This window comes from Bacillus rossius, chromosome 5 (genome assembly GCF_032445375.1).
Source record: "Bacillus rossius redtenbacheri isolate Brsri chromosome 5, Brsri_v3, whole genome shotgun sequence".
Lineage (NCBI taxonomy): Eukaryota > Metazoa > Arthropoda > Insecta > Phasmatodea > Bacillidae > Bacillus > Bacillus rossius.
The window spans coordinates 81,755,871-81,773,106 of NC_086333.1; the positions used below are offsets into that span (position 1 = coordinate 81,755,871).

The 17,236-nt window shown below is 40.8% G+C and overlaps 1 protein-coding gene across 1 annotated transcript; it reads left to right on the forward strand.

The window, feature by feature from the left end:
- The first annotated feature begins 2,963 nt into the window (after positions 1-2,963).
- On the forward strand, positions 2,964-17,236 carry LOC134532321 (protein takeout-like). Its single transcript, XM_063368740.1, has 7 exons — positions 2,964-3,034; positions 3,450-3,664; positions 6,056-6,148; positions 8,420-8,573; positions 12,414-12,547; positions 13,591-13,743; positions 16,078-17,236. Exons 1-7 carry the CDS (start codon positions 2,964-2,966, stop codon positions 16,239-16,241), a joined length of 984 nt encoding a protein of 327 aa, XP_063224810.1. The 3' UTR covers positions 16,242-17,236.

Here is a 17,236-nt window from a genome sequence, read left to right on the forward strand (position 1 = left end):
AAGGAAGTTACAAGATGGCGCCTTCACTCGGAACAAGTTGTTGCCTAAAACCACATCAATCCTTGTACCTTAAGCAAGGTAAACTTATTTAATGTATTTGCAATAACTTTGTTTTAGGCTAGTACTTTTATTGAATTGAAATTGTATTCATTAATCTGTATGTCCGTAATGTTGTAGTAAACAAAACTGAAGTTGCAACGCAGTTGATCTTCTAAAGTGGAATTACAAAACGAGGTGAAAGTTAAGGAAATGTAGATCTACTTAGTCATTAGGATACATATAACACGATTAAGATAAATAGTTTTAACTGGGTGAGATAAAATCTCATACGCATTTTTCCTCAAACATCTTCCTTTTTTAAGCAATTTAATAACGTTGCTTTGCTTTTGGTTTCTTTTTTTTCCTAATCTAAGGTGAAGATTTCACTGACGTTTCGGTTGATACTGCAGTCCCCATCCTCAGAGTAGTAGGTAACTGATATTTTTTAAAACTAAAACACATATTCTCTATAAACGATGTCTTCCCGGAACTATTGATATTATTTCCTTACGTATTTTTGGACATTCCTTTACTGAGGTCGTTATTGTTAGTAATGATTTCGTTGTACGTCCAAAGATTTTTACGTGACACTGTCATAATCTAATTAAAATAATAAATAGTACCAGAATTCAGTGTAAATGTTAAATTATTAAAAATATAATCATAAACAATTATAGATTAAACGGCTGACTAATATAAGGTCAAGTAAAAAAAAATGGAAAGAGGTTTTAAGCAATACGTGAACTTTGTTCAAGTATACATACAAAGTATGAAACTTAGACATTGCCACATTGCAGTGAAAATTACAGGCTTCTGCCAGTTAGTAATTGCCTTGGCAACCACCTAATAACTTGGATCTTGGTTAACGGAGTTTTATTAAAGAAATATCAAAGTAACTTACTTAATGAAGACAGATACATGAGGTCACTGACTTGCATTTATGGTTTTAGTTTTGAACACGCTTTTTTATTTCTCAGTTTAAAATAACTACGCACTTTCTATCTTCACACATTGTCACGTGACACTCATAGTTTCTGTATCACTATGATACTGGCTATATCTACGTATTAATATTAATGACAAGTCATTCGTTAAAATTTTAAAACCAAATATTTATATTTTCTTCCGTATGTAAAACATAATTTTTTCTAATACAAGAACGTGTTTTTATTTGTGACAAATATATGCAAAAATTAAGACCTAATATGTTTTTTGAATTGACTGGACAAAAAATACGGATACTACGATATTTTATTAAGATGTAATTTTCAATCACATGCTAAGACATATTTTCAGAGCACTAATTTTATGTTAATAACTTAATTTTTTATTATTACTGAGCAGCTCATAAAATATATTACAAGGTAACATCAACTTCTATTTTCATGCAAACCATATAACTTTTGAATACATGTATTGACAAGAATTTAATTTCTTCCATTGTAATTAATAGACATGTTAGTTACTTACGTAAATAACTTAATAAACTCCAGCATGTGTTTAAAAGGAGAATACTGATGAGATCATTGTCTGAAAATTACAAACAACATTTTTTTCAAAGCCCGGGTTTTTTTTAATATTTTGAAAATTTAAAATGCTTTTCTCTATCATGTACACAAAATTTTAATTCATTTGTAGTTAGGAACATATTTAAATCAATATTAATAGAATATCATTAAACTAGCAAAATTGTGTTTTTGACGTGACAACGTCTAATTAATCGATGAACGCCAGCTGCACGCAAGAAAAAGTATCCCGTCCGCACACTTTTCCGTTACGCTGTGTCCCATTAAACACATTGTTCCGTTACGCTGTGTCCCGTTACGCTCATTGTACGCTTGCGCCGCATCTATCTCTCTTCCACTCGACTGTTTATAAAGTGAAGTGAAAAGTTAATGTGGTTTTCATTGCTTATAACAACAACAATTTCGGCAATAAATGTTTATTATTCTTGCATTTCAAAAATCTGATTACATGTCTAATTTCAAGTATTTATTATTTTATTATTAAAATAAAAATGATTCAATTTTATTCATAAAGTATTAAATCATTTCATCAATGTTTTGTTATGACATTGTCACGTTAAACTATCGTCCGTAAACCGACTTTACAGACAACCAATTTTTTTTAAAATGAATTACAGACACTAATTATTAATGGGAATGATGCCATTTTTCGTCCCTTAGGCACAAAGTGTGACACTATGTGTGATCACGTGCCTGAAGGGCAATGTCACGCCAATTTCGGAACTGCCATTATGACAAAATTATCCTGACTATAATTTTTAAAATAGAGAGAAAAAGCTGTAGAGATATAAAATGTAGAGCAGATCACACCGGATGCTGAAATACCGGTTATGGAGAAACGAAAGGAAAAAAAAATCGACGGGAAGTTACGGAAAGTTACATCAAACCTGTCCAAGAATACGTGACTCCTATATCATCATAAGAGTCTGTAACTTCCCGCCAACAGTACTTGGCAATATGACGTCACCACGTAGGAGTTGAAGACCCCGTGGGGAATCTGCGTATGTTTAGCTGGAAACATTACACATTGGCAAATAGTAAATATAAGTTCATTATTATTTTATCTTACTTACTTTGTAAAACAAGCCCGCTGATAAATTTGTAAAATTGCATGTATTACAACCAGTAATTTTACTGCCAAAAAAAATGTGCATTTTTTCAAGAGATATGAAAAAATTAAATGTTCATTAATCTGAAAACCAATTTATATTTATTTTGTAAAAAGTTTTCTCCGCCTCCTTTCTTGTAAATTTCTTGCATCTTCTCAGAACCACGTATCATTCAAGATAAAGCGCCTTACTTTCTTATCCTAACAGAACTCTAAGAGCGGTGTGATGTTAGGTAAGCGCAGAGCTTGAGTGATGGGTCGAGAGACTTGCAAACTCTTGAAGAGTCCACATGAATGTAGACTCCAGGTATCTCAAGAATATTCAGGACAAGAAGGAAAGTAGTTGGAAGAAAGCAAACTGGTGATAGCAAACAAATTAAAGAAAGGAAAAAATTCAAGCAACATATGCAAATTTTTTTTTCAGCATAAGAAACTAAATTTTTTTTTTTTTTCATTTCCTTGTGATTCAATAAAACACAATAAATTGTGGCCTTTCAATAAAAGAAAATTGAGGTAGGACACGAAATAAATTTAAAATCTTTTATTCAAATTTAATTATTCTAAAATATATGGTTGCTCCTACGTGGCATGCCGAGAGAACGGCAGCAGCCTCCTTGAAGCTCAGTGCGCGTTGAGAAGGTTGCGGAACACGGCCCGGTGCAGCACCGTGGAGAACCAAGGATTCTGCGCCCAGACACGGTAGGACTTCCCGCGACCTTCCGAACCCTCCGCCCGGGATATCCGTCTGCGCGTGCGTCGAGGTCTCCGGCGCCTAGTTGCGGGTTGCGTCGCCTCGTCGCGGCGCCGGAGACCTCGCGGGGAGGGAAAGTGAGCGGACCGGTTCCCGCGGGAGCGAGCGACCTTATAGCGCCGAGGCGGGGCTGCCGGGCTCAGATCCCTCTGGCCCACAGCTGGGAGCTGCTCGTCGTAGCCATGCATCTGCAGCTGCTGGTGGTCGGGCTGTGCGCCGCCGCGGGCGCCCTCAAGCTGCGTGAGTACCGCCCGGCCGAGGGGTGCATCTTGGCTGGGGTGCTACCACCCCCCTGGTAACACCTGGCTGGGGTACTACCACCCCCCTGAGCAACATGTCTGGGGTGCTCCCACCCCCTGGTAACACCTGGCTGGGGTGCTCCCACCCCCCTGGGCCACGTGGCTGGGGTGTTCCCACCCCCCTGAGCCACCTGGAAGGGGTGTTCCCACCCTCCTGCGCCATCTGGCTAGGGTGCTCACACCCCCGGGAGTGTCTGATAGCTCATCGTCAAGCCGAGCTCAGTTGGCAGGCCACAGTCTTGGCGCAGACCTCACTGAGGGGCCCGCTTGATAAATTGTGATAAAATTAAACGTCAAAATTGTGTTTTAAGTAAAACTTCCCGTATATTTTTTATTGTTTTCTGCTTAATGCATTCATATGGTCCAAAATATGGGCAGTACCCAACATGCAAGCACACTAGCCAGAGCTGACATGTGTCGGTTAAACTCTTGCCCTCAGCCCCTTTTCCTAACTTGTGAGAATAACCGCGAACCATACAGATTTTCACTCTGTGCCACACCGTAGAAAAATTACTTAGCAATTTTTTTACTAGCCATATTTTTAAAAACTTGCTAAGTTATCAAAGTATTTTTATTTTACATAATTTATTACTCAGATACATCCGATTAAAATTTTGTTTGCACCACAACTCTTCAAAATAATGTTTTCACCAAAAAGTATAGCACGTTTGATTTTATTTGAATTTTTATCAATAGTTGGATTACTTTAGCTGCGTAGCAAAAATCAAATAAACACTGCATTTAATAATTTGGTGAATGATGGGGATTTAAGAACTTAAATAAATATCTATAACACGAAAAGATAAATTTAGAATTTTGGTTTTATGATTCATAACCGTAATTCGCTGGCCTATCAACTGTTTATGGCGTATCAACAGAGTTATGAAACACTCTATACAATCTTGGAATTTCCATCGCCTTGAGTGTCGGGCTCACACATCTTGCTGGTGAGATCAATTTATTGATACTTATCTTGCATTTAATGTTTCGTTACAACTGCTATATATGTAATACAGGTAAAAAAAACGAGGTTTGATAATTATAATCACTTTCGTAACATTTTACAGCTTGCACTAAACGTTTGGCAAAAAAAAATCGAAGAAACCAACATGGTTTAATACCTAGCTTTAGGCTTATGTTTGTGTACGTAACTGATTGATAGATACCTGCAAAATTCGCGATTTCAATTACCAATAGGATAGACTATGCACTCGGGCAAATTACGCCTTCTCATTGGCTACTGACGTATAAGTCCTGTTAACTGGGATGTTCCGTGATTCGATACTTCTATCGGTGAAGGTTTTTGATTGGCTCAGAGTACTTCAGGTAAACCGTGGCCCAACTACCGAAACAGCAAAAAGGTGCAAACGTATTTGGATTCTAGCCTATCGCAAAATGAATCCGCGAATTTTGCAGGTGTCTACTGATTGATTTAGAGCCATAATTGTCCTAATATATATATTCTTTAAAGGTGTAAGCGAGTTAATGCGACAGCGGTTACAGACACGCTCCGTGTAATTCAACACCTGTACTTGAGGACACAGAACAACTACCGCCTAGAGTCGCATGGGTCGAACTGGCCGGCGAAAATGGCGGAACACAGTCGGGCGATCAGTTCCCAGGTGGCCGACATGGTGGGCCTCAGACCACGCGGGATGACCAATCAGAGGCCCAGCTGAACCAGGTTCCTCGCGGGCTTTTCGAGTCGCCTGCGTCAAGATCAGCCACGCAATTTTGACTTCTGGGTGATATGCTTCTCTGCGGCGAATCACTGGCCTTGTTTCAATTGTTTGTTGTCGTGCTGCATGATTGCGTGGTTTAAGGGGAATTAGGCCTCGCCAAATTGCAAATTAAAATTTTTTGATCCTGCTTGCAATAAAGCTTCAGAGCTAAACTTTTCTTTTTAGTTTTGACATGGCATAGTACTTAGCTATGCTTACTTGTTGAAGTCAGCAGTTGTGAACAGGTGTGACTATGCATGACAGTTGTAGCCGCCCGCGTGAAAGAGTAAGTTATTTCCTCGAGGCGCTTATATGTTTTTGGGACAAGGTATGAAAGGTCTTGGAGATATGAGTTATGCCTTGAAATGCCTTAAATTTGGATAAATAATTCAAAATTATAATCACAGCGAAAACGTGGAAAAAAATTCTTTATGGCTGGGGGTGATCCCTCTTAAACGGATGTTCTGTAACGGTGTTGAATGGAAATCGTGTATGGAAGTGCTGTAAGCACAACAGCGAGGGTGGTTATCTGCGAAGTATTGTCTGCTGTTTCTGTTCGATCCTTCGGGAAGAGAGTGGCCCTGAAGTGTTGTGGTCGCTTGTCCCCGCAGCCTCGTACATCACGCCCTGCCGCTACGACGACCCGGAGCTGGACGCCTGCGCCCTGCGGGAGGCCAGGAAGGCCCTGAAGACCGTCGTGGGCGGTGAGTTGCTCTTCAGCTCGCGGCGCCTGACCTCCGGGGGTCACGCTGACACCCCAGGCTAACGCCCCACGCGGTAGTGCAACACTCGACACTCATGAGTAGGGCCGTGAATAGGGACCGGAAAAATTCGCGGGTTCAATGACCTCCAGGATGAACTCCACAGTTCTGCGTACACTCGGTTAAATGTCACCCACTCGTTGGCTGCTGTCTTGCGAGACGTCCCAACGTACCAGCCTGTGATTCGATTAGGCTTTGGTTGAGTGTTTCTCATTGGCCCAGCGTCATCCAGGTGAGTTGTGAGCCAATAGCAGAGGCAGCACTGAGGTAAAACTATTTGTATTTTAGCCTATCGCGAAATGAATTCGCGAATTTTTCCGGTCTCTACTCATGAGTAGGGGCAGGCATTTTTCGCGAAAAGATCTGAACACTAATTAGACTGGAACAAGGTATACCCGCACGAGCGGTTTCTTCCTCGTGATTGGCGGCCGTCTGCGAGAGAAGTCATTGCCTTGTTTGGCCGAGCCACTCAGGACGCGTTTACTTCCGCACTGAATCCCTGCGATTGGTGTTGTTACAATCGATATGTACCAGGGAGAAACTCTCCCAATCACGAAAAACAGTACAGTGTTTTAACTTTCATCCAGTCCAGAAATATTTTCGCGAAATCTGCATGCCCCTACTCATGAGTAGGGACACCTGTATTTCGCGAAAACATTTCGTGTCAAGGTATTTCACAAAATACTGTAGCTTTTCTCCTGTTGTTATTGGCTGAGGTCGGTGAGAGGTGTCGTACCCGCTCTTGACGGGGCCAATAAGAATGTGGTCACCGTACTGCTGCACCCTCACAATTTGCCATGACGCTTAGAAAAAGCTACAGTGTTTTGTGAAATACCTTGACACGAAATGTATTCGCGAAATACAGGTGTCCCTACTCATGAGCCAAGTATCGGAGCCATTCGATACTCGGACCTATAAACTTTGCTTTAAAACTGATACAGTTAATGAAGTCGGTGAAATATAAGAACCTTAACATTATCTCACTTGGCTATTGGTAATGTGCAAAAAAGTGAATCTCGTTGAGAATTTTTGCTCAAAATAGTGGTATTAATTACAACGCATAATGCACTACAAGGGTAGTTTACGTCACAAGAGTTTTCTTTTGTTAGATATAAACTCAAATGATTTAGCACACAAAAAGGTACATATTTCGTCAGTTTATTTATTCGACATAAAAATTAATATAAAAATAATAATCAACTCTGACATAAATAACATCATAATAATTTTATGTGGTGACAGATTGATCTTGGATCTCGTAAGAGTACGCTCACGCCTTATATAATTCTAAAGCTTTCAGCCAAAGAACTTCAGTTATTCCTCCAGATATTCGGCAGACAGACTGTGTCATTCGTGTGGCTGTTCCTGTGGGAATCAGCTGCAGTATGGCAAGGAAACTTTTCCCTCGTAATCACCTTTTGAGTAAGAGAAAAAAATTGAACATTTGACTTGATCGATAAAACCAGACAAAGTTCAGAATTGAGGATTAAAATGATGGTTCAAAACTGCAAAGATCGTGCTGACCAAACCCCTGAAAAATCCTTCCAGTTGTCAACAACTTTTTCGCTATTCTCACTCCTACTCTCCAACATCAAGTCCCCGCTCTAAGGCGTTGTAATTCCGGTTGGTGTCATCGACTCAACGAACAGGTTCAAAAAAGTTTTTTTTATAGTAATTTATTTCAAATGCTATCACTATTTCCATAAACGTTTATCAATAAAACTGTTATAATTAAAGTACCTGAAAGTACCGTAGCCTTTCGGGGCGTAAATATTCGGGAATCAATCAAAATGTTAACTTCTCACTAGTTTTTGGAACAAGATCTGTGAGAAAGCTACCCTGTAGCCTTCAGCTGTGAGATGTTGTAGGCGCCTGGAACAGCTGCAAGCTGATGTAGGCGCCTGGAACAGCTGCAAGCTGATGTAGGCGCCCGGAACAACTGCAAGCTGATGTAGGCGCCTGGAACAGCGGCAAGCTGATGTAGGCGCCTGGAACAGCTGCAAGCTTATGTAGGCGCCTAGAACAACTTCAAGCTGATGTAGGCGTCTGGAACAGCTGCAAGTTGATGTAGGTGCCCTGGAACAGCTGCAAGATGATGTAGGTACCTGGAACAACTGCAAGCTGATGTAGGTGCCCTGGAACAGCTGCAAGCTGATGTAGGCGCCTGGATCAGCTTTGAGGTGCTGTGCTGGGCTGACCGGGCACTGGTTCCAGGCGACAGGAAGTACCGCATCCCGAACCTGGAGCCGCTGCTCATCCAGGAGCTGAAGGTGGACCAGAGCAACGGCGGGCGAGCCATCGGCTTCTCCTTCGTGGCCTACAACTGCAGCATGTCGGGTCTGTCCGACGTCACGGTGCATGCTGTGCGGTGAGTGAGTGCACCTGCACTCGATCATGCAGCTCGCACGTCAAACAGTTTCAAATTACATCAAATAATAATTGGTAGAGACATGCAAAATTCGCGGGATTCATTTCGCGATAGGCTAGCATCATAAAAACTATACCTTCGTACCGCTTCTGCGATTGGCCCACATTTTATCCGGGGAACTGTGAGCCAATGGGAAACACTAAACCAAGAAAGTGCCGAATTACGGACAGCCTAGTTGAGACGTCTCACGCGTCAGTAGCCAATGAACAGGTGTCATTTCCGCGAGTATTTAAAGGACTGTGGAGTCTATCCTAGAGGTCAATGAATCCTCGAATTTTGCAGGTCTCTAACCATTAGTTATATTTATTTCACCAGACAAACATTCAACACCACGTACAAATTGTTCTTCTGTACAATAAAACAAATTTGCAGCGGAAAAGAGAAAAAACTGAATTTATGTGATGCAAAAATCATATAATATTTTTTATTTTTTATTTTATTGGATCTTTAAGAATATTTTAAAGATGCAATTATTATGTGTAAACAGTAAAATCCGAATAAGTAGTTTCGAGTTCATCGAAAAATTTGTCGAACTTTATAATGCAATTGTTTTTTTTTTGTTTTTTTTTTTCGTTAATATTCAATCAAATTTTTAGAAACCCACTAAGATGTTTGTTAGTGCATATATATGTTTTGAGGATTCCAAATTATATATTTTGGCCAATCACAATACGTATGGCACAGTGAGGGAAAGGCCGTGACGAAAATTTCACATCTTCCTCACGCGGTCCGTGATCGGATGGAATTTACGCAACTACCGACTCCTTCACTTGGCTGTGAATTTCAGCTCCCACTTTCACACACGCTAACCTCGCCACCGCTTTTAATGATGCAACAGCTCACGTAATCACACTGCCTAGGGTCGCGTTAATTAGTCTTTATTTTTTTAAAAATACTCATAATTTGTGCAGCATGTTCCGGTGCCTTGATATTACTCCTTTGATAGTTATACCCATTTAAACAGCTTTGCGAAACCGTTGAGGTTAACTTGCAGCGTGGAAAGTTCCACATCTGGCAGACTGAAGCCAGCGACCACTTTCGTCGAGACAGGTGTTAATCATCGGAGTTACGGAGATAGTGGAACATCTCATTGATAGAGACCTGCAAAATTCGCGGTTTCGATGGCCTTCAGGATAGACTGCACATACCCCTGTACACTCGGGCAAATAACGCAAGTTCATTGGCTGCCATTTTGTAAGTCGTCTCAGCTGGTTTGTCTGTGATTCAGTCCTTCTTTGGTTTAGGGTTTATAACTGTTTGAGATTCGTCCAGATGAACAGTAAGCCAATAGCAAAATTATCTAAGAGGTATATGTGTTTGAATTCTAGCCTATCACCAAATGAATACGCGAATTTTGCAGGTCTCTACTCATTGACTAAAATCGGCACATGAAATGGTGCCTTCAGGTAAAATAAATAATGGAATGATGATTATAAGATACCATGAAATCACTGGAAAAATTCACTAGTAGTGGTACTTTCCATCTCCCACAATGAGGGCATTAACCATCACAGGCGAGTAATCAGGCTTGTCTATGCTCGATATACTATAACAGTAGTATATTTCAGCAATGGTAAAGTATGACACTCTTAATACTAATGCCTGTTTGACGCAAAGAAACGTACTGGGCGGGTGCTTTTCAACAATACGTGACTTTGCATTCCAACGGTATTTAGTTTTCCTTTAAACATTTATTATTGGTTAATACACGAAACTATAAATTTTGGCTTTGGTAATCCTCCCTTTGATATATTACACATATAAATATATTCATGAAAATATTTGGAAAAATACGTTGTTTTTTTTTTCATCGAAAGAAAAAAATTTTAACCTTCATTTCAACTCACTGCTTACGTAAGTGACTGCTTTGTCGTTAGACGTTTCTTACACGGATCTCGCAGTAACACTTCCAAAAAAAAAATGGTAGCAAACGACCAAAAAAATTAAATGCACACGTCAAGGTTGTGGTCTTAACCTTCAACTCAACACAGGCACGCTTGCGAACATGAAATCTGGCGTGGGAGCTGCGAAACAGCCTTAATTACATCTGGTAGCACCGGCTTGATACTTGGATGTTCATGGCAGTGCAGAAGTAGAGATTATGTAGTGAGGAGGCAGAACTAATGATGGCTTGTGGCTGACTCAACACTTAATGAGTGCAGTGATGACAATTAAGTGTTATTTGAGCAACATTATATCAGGAGCTAACATAATCCATATTCCTTATGGGAATCCAAGGCTGTATATCCCCTTACAGGTCATTATTATAATTCTTAAGTAGAACACGGTTAAACCTGTAGACTTTTTGAGTGCTTTACTTAAATAATAATTTTTGGCATAATTATCTGGCCAAGTTTAATTTTTAACAATTTTTTAAGTATGGACAAGGAGAACTAAATGGAATAAATAACTAAATTATTTTTGGATTTAAATGCAATTCTGGTTGTTACTGCGTGGTAAAAATTAAACATTCGTTCAGAAAAATTTATTTATATTTTTTTAGTCTTTAAATTCATATTTTTTTTTAAAAGCCAGGTAAAATTTAATACTTTGTTTCCCAGAAAGAAATTAAACAATACCACATTACAGCCAGTAAAATTTACTTTAAACATAAATCAGTTTTAAATTCCACTTCATTCTCCTTTACAATACTACACAAAAACATGAAAAAAGCAACTGAAAGGTAATTATTCAAAAAGTAACATATATTATATATATAAATTTCTCTCGCGTCAAGACTTGTAGCAAGACTTCTGAATAGTAAAGTAGAATGCGCCGCGTGATTAGTCCACCCGCCTCACAGCGGCGTCGTGAGGGAGAGGAAGGTACAGGCGCTGACCCTGTATCTCTATTCACTGGCGGCTGACTTCGAAGTAGGCGTCGAGAAGCTCGTGTTACGATATGACAAATACCTCGATCGTTTGGGCGATTACGTCGAATAATAAGTAAGACCCTGCTGAACGTTTGGTAATAAAATTGTTATGTTTTGTAATTTTGATTTTTTTTATGGCTCATCTGAGTATGAAAAAAAAATCTCCCTCGTATATTCCGCGTAAATATATTTAAATGTTTGTTATATTCACTTGTTTTAAGCGGCTGTCCGATGCGCCTTGCAACTGGCTGGTATGAAGTAGCGTGTTGATAATGTTCGCAGGCTTTCACGGCCATTGTCTGAAGAAGCTTGGCTTCTGGGTTGTAGCCGTGTCCTTTACAAATAATTCATCCGACGTTTCGGTCGACATTGCAGTCACCGTCATCAGGGATCAGTTACCCTACTGTAGGGGTGTATGTGCATTATTGAGGCGGGATGATAAGCGCGACGCTCTCTGGTATTTCTTGCGCGGTATAGCCTCTAAGCACAAGGGTCTGAACTGGCACGCAGTCCTCTCGTCGTCACGGGATAACTGTAAAATTTGAGTTGTGACCGTTAAATTATACAGTGAAGAAATGAAGATAAATGTGTAATGCAAGTTCCTTAAGTGCTTTCAAGAATCTGTACCGGTTGTTTTACGTCTAAAAATTATTCTGAAAACACGCGTTTTAACCATTTTCACTCTTCTAAAAAATACAGTTCAAAAACTTAATCCGAAATTAGAAGTTATTTTCGGTCCTCGGCGAACTCTTAAATTATTTTCGTAAGCAGACCCCACTCGGATATGTTGAGTAGTTTTGAAATCGCGTGTGTATTTCCTGGAGCTCTGCGCACCGTGTGTGTGGCCGGGTGGGCGGGGGCCTTAAGAAAGCGTGCAGGTGCGCTGACGGATGTCTCTCGGTCCGCAGGCTCGACCTGAAGGCCAGACACGTGGAGTACGACCTTGAGTTCCCGCGGCTCGAGGTGAAGGCCGACTACACGGCGAACGGCAAGGTGCTGCTGCTGCCCATCACCGGGACAGGCAAGGCCAACATCACCATCGGTGAGTGGCGGTGCTACTCCCCCCGGGGGGGCCTCTGCTCGGTCGACGTGCTGTACATACCTGTTTGTCTGTCGCATCCGCCCCGGGGCCTCTGCTCGGTCGACGTGCTGTACATACCTGTTTGTCGCATCCGCCCCTGGGGCCTCTGCTCGGTCGACGTGCTGTACATACCTGTTTGTCTGTCGCATCCGCCCCGGGGCCTCTGCTCGGTCGACGTGCTGTACATACCTGTTTGTCTGTCGCATCCGCCCCGGGGCCTCTGCTCGGTCGACGTGCTGTACATACCTGTTTGTCGCATCCGCCCCTGGGGCCTCTGCTCGGTCGACGTGCTGTACATACCTGTTTGTCTGTCGCATCCGCCCCGGGGCCTCTGCTCGGTCGACGTGCTGTACATACCTGTTTGCTTGTCGCGTCCGCTCCGTGGTCTTTCAGCACAGTCGTCCGACACGCTTTCCCCTCCGGGAAACCGCAATGCTTTACAACCGTCTTCAAAGTTCTTACATTTCAACATATAAGTAAGTTCTTACATGATAACGTCCTATAAATCGATGAACGCCGGCTGCACAGCACGGAAAAAGCATGACTCATTATCACGTTCCGCCTGAGCCGAGCGTGCAGGAACCGGCCAACCAGTTCTTTTCTTTGATTTATTTCGTTACAATTCAAACATTTGTTTCATTGAAATTTCGTTTCAATTCAAATCGATTTATTTCATTTCAAATGGTTCTTTCGATTCAGTTTCATACAGTTTAAATTCATTTTAATTTATTTCATTATTTCTTTAAATTGAAAGTGTTAAATAGGGTTGAAGAACTGTCAAATAGTTCTTTCGATTCAGTTTCATATAGTTTCAATTCATTTTAATTTATTTCATTATTTCTCTAACTTGAAAGTGTTAAAGAGGGTTAAAGAACTGTCAAATGGTTCTTTCGATTCAGTTTCAAATAGTTTCACTTCATTTTAATCTAATTTCATTATTTCTTCAACTTGAAAGGGTATAAGAGGGTTGAAGAACTGCAGGAGCTGGTGTCACTGGGTTGCAGTCGACGCCAAGGCCACCTACAGGTACAACTACACGCTGCACAAGAAGGCGGACGGAGACTACAGCGAGATCACGGACAACAAGCTGGACTTCAGGCTGGACGGACGCGCCCACGTGCACCTGGACAACCTGTTCAACGGAGACCAGGTCCTCGGTGCGTGCCGCGCTTACCCTTGGGGGGACCTGGGTCACTCTTCTCCTCGCGAGGTCGTGCAATTTTCACCCTTACGCTGCCAGATCCTCCCTCCCGCACTCGCCATCTGTGGCGCTCGTATTTGAGGCGCTACATCACCGCTTCGCTGCAGACCGTTCCGATGCGCTCGTCTCTGTATAGAGCTGGTTTATGAAGACGTGTCACCAATCACTAGAGACTGGAAAAATTCGCGGGTTAATTTCGTGTTATGCTAAAAATCAGATAATTATACCTTAGTGCTGCTTCTACCACTGGTTCGTTCACTGTTAATCTGGATGACTGAGGGCCAATTAGAGACCCTCACTCATAGAAGTGTCGAATCACAGGCCATCCAGTCGAGACGACTCACAAGTCAGCAGCTAATGAACATTTGGCATTGGCATTTCCCCGAGAGTGTAGAGGATATTGGAGTCCATCCTGGAGGTCATTGAACCCACGAATTTTTCTGGTCTGTACCTATAACCCGGGCGTGCATGGCCACTTCGGGTGTTGGAGTCGAGACTTCACACGCAGAGGGATATTAAATATAATTAATGCTATACAAATATTTTCGACATATGCATCCGTGCGTTTAAAAATAAATCTTTATTCCCAGTGGATACATTCATTCAGTGGAATATAAGAATGAAATAATAGGGTTTATAAATTTAAAAAGAGAAAACTGTCTGCCGTACCCAGCGTAAATAAAAATTGTAGCAGCTCTGAATCGTTTCTTCACCGAACCATCGACTGCCTCACTCCTGAACCCCCTCCCCGCAACAGTCGTGAAAGTTTTAAAAAGTATGGAAAACATTTAACCGCATTTAATCGCATACGTATAGGAAAGTGTTCAAAATCTTGCAACAGTACAAAAAAATATTGATAATATAGAAAGTATATTAAAGTTGACTGAAAGTTTTTAAAACGCGTGTAAAATGTATTTTAAAGGACGCAAATGTAGCTAAATCATACAAATGGTATATATATATATATATATATATATATATATATATATATATATATATATAGTGAAGCATATTAAAGTATGTCAAATATTTCGAAGTATATACAATTATGAAAAGTATGGAATAGATGCAAAAGTATGCAAAATTAAGCAAAAGATTGCAAAAATGTGCGAATTGTACGTAAAAGAGTGTAAAAAAGTCTGCAAAAAGTATGTGAAGGTATTGAAACGCATTCGAAAGTATGGGGAAGTGTTAGATACAAAGTTATTGTATTCAAATATATACTACCGTATCGCAAAGTAAGTGAACTTATGGTCAATTAAGCGCAAAAAGTAAAAGTATAAAAATTTGGTGAAAGTAATGAAAATTATGTGACGTTATGGGAGAGTATACGAAAGCTAGGATTAGTGTGAAATAGAAGGAAAATTGTGTGAAACTGATCAAAAGTGCGCAATAGTAAGCAAAAGAGAACAAAAGTGTTCGAAACTACGTTCTTTAACATAACTTCCGTAGAAATCACAGTTACAGGTTTTCAAAAACTGTATAAAATGATTATAATAATTCCAAATCTGTTATGTATGGTTAAGAAGGATAATTCTAATTTTAAATATTGAACGCTCAATAGGTATTTGTGTATTTCACCTGTTTTACCTGATAATACAGTCCATTAGAATTTTTTTTCTTCAAATAGCATTCTTCTGTTGCTAGATTATCTTGTAAATCAGGTGTTATTATAAAAAAACTTATTACTCCTTAAATAATAGTAATTGTTTAAAGTCTTAATTCTTGAAATATATTTTATCTTTTCAATCAATTACAAAATTATATTTTATGCATGTTAAAATATAGATATGGTTATTTGGTAAATTTCATCACAAAAATTTTAATTTTTTCACTGACTTACAATTAAACATTTTATTATAAAAAAGTGTTAAGGTCTTCTGTGTTTATTTGTGGTATTTTTTGTAACTTCTAATTTTAATTATTTTAGGAACACCATGCAAATAATCATTTATTGCTTCTCTTGAAGATGTAGATTTAATTTGTAGATAACACGTTTTGTGAAAAACGCCCCCTTCAATGACATGACACATTCCGTAAGTAAAAAAAGTAGTGCTAACATCCGAAGAGAAAACTAGGTTGTGACTGTTGGTTATGCCACAGTGCACAAACCAGCAGTTTGTAAGATATGTGGCTGAGGACCGTAACAACACTGGTAGGTGTTAGATTATAGAGACAGAGCGATGCTGGCGCTATCTAGGAATAGGAACGAACAGCGGAAACAAAGATGGTGGACATTATGTCAAGCAAGATGGCCTCTCGTTGACCGCGACTGGGTGGCGTGTTGCAGCGGACAACATCAACGAGGTGCTGAACGACAACTGGCAGGACCTGGTGAGGGACGTGGGCCCAGCCATCGCCGAGGCGCTGGGGCAGCTCATCAAGCTGGTGCTGGGGGGCATGTTCGACACCGTGTCCATGCAGGAGGCCTTCCCGGGCCACCCTTCGTCCTAGAGCGCGCTTCGGACGTCTCCGTCATTACTCGCCCATCTTCGGGAGTCTCCGTCATCACTCGTCCCTATTCGGGCGTCTCCGCCATCACTCGGCCATCTTCGGGCGTCTCCGCCGTCACTCGGTCATCTTCAGGCGTCTCCGTCATCACTCGCCCATCTTCGGGAGTCTCCGTCATCACTCGTCCCTCTTCGGGCGTCTCCGCCGTCACTCGGTCATCTTGGGCGTCTCCGTCATCGCTCGCCCATCTTCGGGAGTCTCCGTCATCGCTCGCCCATCTTCGGGCGTCTCCGTCATCACTCGGCCATCTTCGGGCGTCTCCGTCATCACACGCCTATCTTCGGCCGTCTCCGTCATCACTCGCCTATCTTCGGGCGTCTCCGTCATCACTCGTCCATTTTCGGGCGTCTCCACCATCACTCGGCATCTTCGGGCGTCTCCGTCGTCACTTGCCCATCTTCGGGTGTTTTCGGGCGTTTTCGCCGTCACTTGACCATCTACGGGAAACTTTGGGCATCTTCGTCGTCACTCGACCATCTACGAGAGACTTCGGGCGTCTCCGCTCGCCGCTTCAGGACGTTATTAACTGCAAATCTATATATTTTGGTTTTACGATAGTTACCACTATGTTTCTAGAACACTTTAAGTATTGTATACCTGACACACAATAAAGTTCACAGTAACCAAAGCAAGTAACATTAATTTTAACTTTCAAGCAAAATAATGCAGTATTTTTAACACATAAAATTAATCTAATATTCGCTGTATCTGTGCGAACATATAATGTTATTCCTTTTAGCTCGGTATTATTGCCCAACTTATTTTATTCGGAAAACATCCTTGATATTTTTAGCCATGACTTTGTCTGCCATGAAGTAGAGCTATGTAAATTAGAAATTTCAATACAACATAAAAGATCTTGTCTGTCTTAAAATGAACTGAAAGAATGCTAAAATTAATCTTAGTTCTTATATGAAATATAAAGTGAATCATTTAAA